Source organism: Gymnoscopelus braueri (genome assembly GCF_963280865.1).
Source record: "Gymnoscopelus braueri genome assembly, chromosome: 16".
NCBI lineage: Eukaryota > Metazoa > Chordata > Actinopteri > Myctophiformes > Myctophidae > Gymnoscopelus > Gymnoscopelus braueri.
In genome coordinates, this window is record NC_137616.1 from 7,774,506 (window position 1) to 7,783,523 (window position 9,018).

General features: G+C 42.7%; 1 protein-coding gene across 1 annotated transcript; it reads right to left on the minus strand.

Moving 5' to 3' along the window:
* Positions 1–856: 856 nt before the first annotated feature.
* On the minus strand, positions 857–3,159 carry LOC308102785 (leukocyte elastase inhibitor-like; the record flags this gene model as incomplete). Its single annotated transcript, XM_080452643.1, has 2 exons — positions 857–2,024; positions 3,128–3,159. The coding sequence occupies 2 exons, from the start codon at positions 3,157–3,159 to the stop codon at positions 857–859; spliced, it is 1,200 nt and encodes a 399-aa protein (XP_080308769.1).
* Between the last annotated feature and the right edge of the window lie 5,859 nt (positions 3,160–9,018).

A 9,018-nucleotide genomic window follows, 5' to 3' on the forward strand; every position in this document is an offset into this window, starting at 1 on the left:
AGTGTGGCTCCAATGCGGACGTGGAACGTCATGTGACATCAGTCATCTATGACATCAGTCGTCGTTGAATTGTCATAGACGTCATCTATGATGTCAAGTGAAAAGAGTGGGGGTACTTATTGCCTATGGCAGCATGCAGACCAACTTTGGTGCTGCGGTCCAGTGATTTGCAAGATTAGCTTTGGACAGACACACAGACCCTCTCATAAGGGACTAGCTTCTAGCGGAGCCACGACGTAAAATAATCTTTAGATTGGGGTCTCCTTTCAAATGCGTATGTATCAGTGGTGGAAAAAGTACTCAAATGTTAAAAGTATCAATACTGCAATGTAGAAGTACTCTGTTACAAGTAAAAGTCCGGAATTCAAAATTTACTTGAGTAAAAGTACAAAAGTATTGGTATCAAAATGTACTTAAAGTACCAAAAGTAAAAGTACTAAAATGTTTGATATACAAGCTCACAACGCGTCACGATGCGACGCGTTGTGAGCTTGTAGATCAGCTATTTTCAAATAGCCTAGTTATAAAACATAGCTAAAGTGGTTAATGTATGTTTTATAATGTGATAATTTATATCTCCAAAGTAACTAGTAACTAAAGTTTTCAAATAATTGCAGTGGAGTAGAAGTACAACATTTGCCTCTGAGATGTAGTGGAGTAGAAGTAAAAGTATAGACAATTGGAAATACTCCAATAAAGTAAAAGTACCTCAAAATTGTACTTAAGTACAGTACTTGAGTAATGTACTTAGTTACTTTACACCGCTGGTATGTATGCTGTCTATGTTGTATTAAGCCTTATCCACATTAATTCCTTCCCCGTTCTTTACAGGCTTTAAGCTGAAATACTACCCAGCTCAAGGAGGGGAGCAGTATCTGCCTGCAAAGAGGATGCTCATGGTGGAGTTGTGACGGATGAAGAAGAGGAAGGGGTGGTCAGCGATGAAGATAGGAGGGATCTTGGCATCGGCGGAACGGACGGCGGCGATGGCGGCAGTGGCGGCTGCTGCCTCTGTGCCCTGCTCGACGACCTCCACGAAGGCCTTGTGCACCACCTTGGAAAGCACCAGGTCGTTGGCCGGGGACATGCCGGAGAAGTCGCTCCGCTCTTCGTCAAAGGCGTCCACCATGCCCATCCTGATCAAGACCTTTTCCATGTCAATTGTCTCCTCTATTTTGAAACGAGGCAGGCCCACCAGAACCCGTGTCTGAGCCATCGTGCCTGGATTGGTCCAGTCCACAAACTTCTCATAGGTTAGCTCCTTCTCGACCTTCTCCAGGCCCGTCGTGTCGTCCTCTATCTCGACGGGCAGGAAGATGAGCATGCTCAGGTCTTTCCCCGTGTAGGGCAGCTCCAGGAGCCGACATTGGACCTCAGCGATGAAGGCGAGGGGAAACCTAGATTCCTGGTACATCATTTTCACCGGCTTGCATTCGGTCTTGCCGAGTCTGAACTGATCTTCCGTGGTGCTGCCCTTATGGAACGACTTGTCCCACTTGTCTCTGAAGTAGACGGCATTGGCCAACACCAGTCTGGTATTGCTATCCACCACACCCCAGGCAAGCAGGTCCTTGATCTTATCTTGTGTCTGTTTCTCCACCCAGCCGTTGATGTTCAGCCTGGCTCCTTCTGCGTCGTTCACAAAGTCCACAGACTCCAGCTGTGCGTCATAGTGTTTTCTGGTGGCACTTAAGAACTCCTCGACAAACTGGTAGGACTGCTCCCCGTACAGGCGGTTGGCCAGGCTGAGGCCGTAGGACTTCCCGGGCTTGTTCAGGTCACGCATAAGCTCGGAGAAGTATGTGTGAACGTCATCCCTGACCTTAAGGAAATGCAGGACGTCTGACATCTGTGCGGCCGTGTTTCCACCGGCCCCCAGAAACACCATGGCCAGAGCAGAGGATATGCTGATAGGACAGTAGAACACGTTGCCAGTGTTGTCGTTTTCTGTCAGCTGTTTGAACAGAGCCAGGGAGAACCTGTTGCAGGCCGCTGTCAAGGGGGTTGGTCTGAACCAACGCCGCCTTGTGATAAATATCCCAAAACGACTCTTAAACAATATCCAAATGGTACTCCCACAGAGTAAAAATATTAAAACTTTATAAATGTCTAACCCCCATTTCCTAATGTTACAGCTCTTATCTAATATCCAAATGGTACTCCCACAAAGTAAAAATATTAAAACTTTATAATATAACCTCATGTTTGTAAAACCACATAAAACGGGTTGACTGGGAACTGGATGGGTGCCTGTAGTGTTGACCAGCAAGAACGTTACCAAATATATACAGTAACTTGACCTTACAATCCAGGTGTGGTTGCCAAAAGGAATAGTATTTTACAGATTTGTCCTTCAATATCGACTATAATCGCTGCACTCAGAAGCATTTCAGGCCAAGGTTGGTCGATATTGCTCTCGATAACGCTGCATGGTCCGTTTTTAAGCTGAGCTGCCTTGGCACTGGCGTCGTCACAATGTCGTTCTGTGTCAGCCTTGCATGGAGGTGCCAAAAATGGAGTTCTATGACATCAGACTGACCTATAGGGTTGTCAAAAGTATAGACTCTCTGTTTTCCATTATACTGACCTATAATCAGTTTTTCATGCGTCACGTGACAATCACTGGTGGTGGCAGGGGAACAGTGAACCGCTGCAGCTGCACATATCCGAGTAGATGTGAACAAACACAGTGGCTGTAAACAATACAGTGGATGTAAACAATACAGTGGATGTAAACAAACACAGTGGCTGTAAACAAACACTACAGTACATGTCTCACTACATCTCAATACATGTCTCACTACATGTTTAAACACATTACATAAAATATGAAGCTGCACATAATACTGTTTCTGGCCATTATAAATTCACTGTTAAGGCCCTACATCTGATGGCAAGACATGGATCACAAACAGTCCCCACCTAAAAGGCCTTTTAAGCTGTAGTCATCATTAAGTGAAGTCCCGTGTCATAGTATTAAGTGTACAAAATATCATCATCTCTCAACATCCACATCTGATGTTGGGAGTCGCTTGCCACTCAGTTTGTATTGTTCCTCTGTTCTTTCTCTCATTCTTGCTACTCTCTCATTGTGTTATCCTCCAGTCTCTCTGTCTTTCATTCTTGCCATCCTCCAGTCTCTTTTTCTTTGTGTCTCATTTTTGCTGTTGTCCAGTCTGTCTGTCTCTCCCTCTCTCTCCACTGTGTAGTGACTCTTCCAGTTGACATGTCTACTGAGTATCTGCCGACCAGGATCTTTCATCTTTCTCAGGTAATTTGTAAATATGTAGATAACTTGTCTGGCCTTCTGTTGCTCTCTTGTTTTGATCTCCTTCCCACTTACCCCCCACCCTCTTCTTCTCCCCCCCCCTCTTCTTTCTATGGAAACTAACGTTGCGATGGGAACGATGTACAAAAAAGAATTTCACCCACTTTTTTACCTTGTAAACCTGTGATGTGACAATAAAACAGATTCTGATTCTGATTCTGATTCTGATTCTTTCTCCTTCATCACAAATAGAATCAGCTCAGTCAGCACAGCTCCCACCTCGACTGTTTCCCATGTCGACCACATGGATGCATGATCCCATGGTCCACTCCACTGTTTGTCCACTTATTATCCTCTTTATCTCTTCTCCTTTTCTCATGTGAGCTTGGATCACTGTAGGCCGTTTTTGTTGTTGCTTTATTTAGATGGTAGAGTGTACAGACAGTAATATGAGGATAGAGATGGACACTGACACACAAGTGTTAACCAGACTCAAACCTGGGATGTTGCAATTACGTGAACTTGACACGCTATCCAGTTATCTACCGGATGACAGGCTTTTGATTAAACTTCAAGATATATAACTATCCTTTGTAGACGGTATTTCACCTGAACTGTGCTGCTTAACAGCCAATCAACTCACAGTAATAACATAACCTATGCTCTAGGTATAACAAATAGTAGGGGGTACTAAGCACAAAAAATGGCCAAATCGTTACGCGGCGGATAAAAGCATGAAATTTGATACAGATGTCCCTTGGGTCATCCTAAAACATCCTAGAAGGGGTGCCCAAAAAAATCTTAAACAGGAAGTGAGTTATGGACAAAATTCAAAATGGACACCTAAACTGTTGACCGTTGACTCAAAAGACACCAAAAGAATCTCCAAAAAGCATAAAATTTGGCACATATGTCCCTTGGGTCATCCTAAGACATCCTAGAAGGGGTGCCCAAAGGAATCTGAAACAGGAAGTGAGTTATGGACTAAATTGAAAATGGCCGCCTAGTGTTGTCGATTGACTCAAAAGACAACTAAAGAATCTCATAAAAGCATACAATTTGGCACACATGTCCTTTTGGTCATCCTAAGACATCCTAGAAGGGGTGCCCAAAAAAATCTTAAGCAGGAACTGAGTTATTGACAAAATTGAAAATGGCCGCCTACAGTGTTATCCATTGACTCAAAAGACAACTAAAGAATCTCATAAAAGCATACAATTTGGCATACATGTCCCTTGGGTCATCCCAAGACATCCCAGAAGGGGTGCCCAGAAAAATCTTAAACAGGAAGTGAGTCATTGACAAAATTGAAAATGACCGTCTACAGTGTTGTCGATTGACTCAAAAGACAACTAAAGAATCTCATAAAAGCATACAATTTGGCATACATGTCCCTTGGGTCATCCTAAGACATCCTAGAAGGGGTGCCTGAAATTATCTGAAACAGGAAGTGAGTTATTGACTAAATTGAAAATGGCCGTGCCCGTGTACAGTGTTGACAGATGATGCAAAAGACACTCGTAAAAAATAATCTCATATAAAAGCATGAAATTTGGTACACATGTCGTTTGGGTGATCTGAATGCATCCTAAGGGGTGCCAAAAAAAGTTTTAATAGTCTCTCAATGGAAAACACTCCTCCCACACGGGCTGCACTGCTACAATATTCAAATCGAGCAGCCAATCTGGCATTTGGTCCAGAAGCCTGAAAGCTATGTAATCTCTACCATCTCCTGACAAATATGGATGGATTAAAGTCGCTGATTCGTGGACACCTTTATGGACACTCTTGCCAGAGGCTGCTTAAGTTTGTAGAGAACTCAAGTGTGGCTGCAAAGCTGAGCCCTTCTGTTCGAGAAAGTGTAGATGCCGGGACGCTGGGTTACCTTGCAGAGCATTATGCCAATGTGCTGGTAATTGCGAAATGGCACACATGAATACATGTAGTTACTAAACACTAATCACAAAAAAACAGTAATGATCACGAAGAAAATACATGAGAAGATAGAGTGTAAAACAAGCAAGAAGATGTAGAGTGCAAAATAAATAAGATGCAGAGAGTAAAATAAGAATATGCAGAGTAAGATAAGATGCAGAGTAAAATAAATAAGAATATGAGAGTTCAGAGAGTTAGATAAATAAAGAAGATTCAAAGAGTACAATAAAAAAAATATAATGCAGAAAGTAAAATGAATAAGTGATGTAGAAATGAAAACAGAAGGTAGACTACAAAATACGGCAGGTTATGCACTGCATAACCTGTCGTATTGAGTCTGCATAATATGCAGACTGCCATGGTCAACTGTTTAAACAGCCATTTAGAATTTATTCAACATGGTCCCTTCCTAAAAAGTTTAATAAACAAGCAAATAAATAACCTCTTCTAGGATATATTAAGAAGCACTCAATGTACGTACCAAATTATACACTTTTATGACGTCCCTTTATGTTTTCTTTTGTGTCAACTGCTTTAGGCGGTCACTTCCTGTTTAAAACCTTTTTGGGCACCCCTTGTAGGATGCGTTCAGATCACCCAAGGGACATTTGTACCACATTTCATGCTTTTATGAGATTCTTTAGGTATCTTGCATCATCTTTCAACACTGTAGGCGGCCATTTTCAATTTAGTCAATAACTCACTTCCTGTTTCAGATTATTTTGGGCACCCCTTCTAGGATGTGTTAGGATGACCCAAGGGACATATGTGCCAAATTGTATGCTTTTTGGAGATTCTATAGGCTTTTTGAGTCAATCGCCAGCACTGTAGGCGGCCATTTTCAATTTAGTCAATAACTCACTTCCTGTTGAAGACTTTTTTGGGCACCCCTTCTAGGATGTCTTAGGATGACCCAAGGGACATGTGTGACACATTTTATACTTTTTGGAGATTCTTTAGTTGTCTTTTGAGTCAATCGACAACACTAGGCGGCCATTTTCAATTTGGTCAATAACTCACTTCCTGTTTCAGATTTTTTTGGGCACCCCTTCTAGGATGTCTTAGGATGACCCAAGGGACATGTGTGCCACATTTTATGCTTTTTGGAGATTCTTTTGTTGTCTTTTGAGTCAACGGTCAACAGTTTAGGTGGCCATTTTGGATTTTGTCCATAACTCACTTCCTGTTTAAGATTTTTTTGGGCACCCCTTCTAGGATGTTTTAGGATGACCCAAGGGACATCTGTATTAAATTTCATGCTTTTATCCGCCGCGTAACGATTTTTCACTTAGTACCCCCTACTAAAACTTCAACAATTTACATTGAGTCCGAAGATTTCCGCCTCCGTCCACTTTTCCATTAAAACGTCTCCATCTGGAGTTGACTGTTTTTTTCGCCATGTTCCGCGAGACACGCTGTTTTCAAAGTGCTGCTACAGGAGAAGGAAATGTCGCGGATGGAATATTTTTTTATCTGGGCGACACACACACGTAACGCGTGTGTTTACAAACAGTCGGACAAGTGATTTTTTGTGTCCGAGCAGCTCAGTCGGTAGAGCTCTCGCCTTCAGACCAGAAGGTCATGGGTTCGATCCCGGGCACCGCCAACTCGGCGCATGAATAGCACAGCTTGGGTGCGGTAAGTCGTGCGGTAAGTACTGGGAGCTGAGGATAGGTGTGGCGCTCCACCTCAGCAATCCATCTCCCAGGGGTCTAGCGCCCGTTACTCGGCTAATACCGACAATAAGCCACCTCCCGAAATACTTACTTTACAAGGGATATACATTTTCTGTGGCCAGTTGAAAAGGTAAGAGAAGTGTGCATCTTTGGCGAGAGATGGTATATTCACATGCGGCTGCATGAGAAGGGGCCAACCCGGTTGGAATGTTAGTCGTCTCTGCGATGCGCACGCCGCACGGATAAGCGTGTGTGTTTACAAACGATCGGACATGCGATCATAATGAATATACATTTTCTGTGACCTGTTGAAAGGTTAAAAAAATGTAAAATTGGTGGCAGTGGGCAAACACAGCCAGAAATAAATCTGGCAGTGAATGAGTTAAGAGCCAGGGAGGATATATCAGTGTGTAACCCTATTAAAAACAAGAAGGTCAGTGTGTTTGGAGCTGGGTGTTGAGGAAGAAGTTACTGTATATGGCCGCTTATAGCTAACCTTTATATTATAGGCCTACCATCACTTATAATACTTCTACAATACATTATGATATTTGACAGCTTGTAAGAGCCTAAATGTCTCCACTAGGCCTAATAACTATTGTTTTGGTACAGCCTAACTTGTTATGGTTCAGTTTGTCCTTCAGGCAGCTACAGTATAACTATGATCTCTGCCCTGTGCTCGAGGCAGAACTACCGTACCACTGACATGGGTGTTAATGTACTTCTGACCATGATATCATGTACATGAAGCATAACCACCACCACCTAGAATATTGTCTCGACTCCTATGTGCCTTATCAATTACTGATCGATCCAGAATTCCACGACAGTGTTCAATCAGTATTCATACCATAACCAGCTGACATTTAATAACTACAAGGTGGGCTGTGGCTGGTCAACTAAAACGCTAGCCTGGAGAAGAGTGTGTGTGAGACATTTCAACATTTCAAGTGAGCGAGTGAGTAATGACTTGTCACTGCATACCAGAGGATCCAGGTGCACACAGACAGACAGTACTGGGTTCTCCAGCACACAGACAGGTGGGGTACTGGGTTCATAGCGGCCCGCTTTGCAGCGAGATAAAAGCGTGTCATAACTCTCTCTATGGGTCTGGCAATACCTATACAGACAATTACATCTAATCCAAGTTTTAAAAGTTTTATTTTTACCCAGTGCAAGACACCGTGAAAAACTGTAAATTAAGTGACATACTTTAACCACAATGAATGAAATTAAATGTCCTGGTTGGCAGCCATGTCCATGAATTTGTCCATATTATGAAATGTCCACGTTCACATGTTGCATAATCACACACACACACAACACACAAAGCAAACACAATAACTTATACTGACAAACACAATAATCAGTGACATACCCAGGGCTGCCACCCCTCCTGGATCCTGCAGGTGTTTCCTGGATCTCCTTCTGGACTCCTGGATTGTCATTTCTCCCTGATTTCTCCTGGATTTGGTATCAAACTCCCCAAATTCACCAGAACACAGGAAATCACACTGTGGTCAGTGTATGCAATCATAGAGAGATATTCACTTTTAAGTAATGAGGTGGCTACAGTTCATTGACAATGATGGTAACATTATACCTCTAAGTAAGAGAAACTCTAGGGGGTTTGACCTCTAAAACACATTCTAGAATATTCAGGAGTTGTTACTGTTCTTTTTTAACTGTATTTATCGTTGAAAGTGCTCCTTTCACCTCTGTATCTCTGTTGTTAGTTCTAACATGCCCAAACCCAACAGGTGATTTCAATGTTACTGTGATTAGGGTAACATGATATCTGCCCCTTCAACAGACCAAAGAACAGTAGATGGCACACTATATTACACCATACAAATACAATATGTCATTGGTTCTCAAAGTGGGGTCCGGGGACCCCCAGGGGTCCTTGGGGGGTACCAGGGGCCCCCCAGCAAAATTACATAATACAGTGTGACAATCATTTTAACCACTTTAACCATATTTTATACTTTGGCTATTCAAAAATAGCAGATCTACAAGCTCATAGTGCGGCACCGAGTGCTGCGCTATGAGCTTGTAGATCTGCTATTTTTGAAAAATCCCTGGCACAAAATATTTTTGAGATGGGGGTCCACAGCCAAATACATATCATTTTCGGGG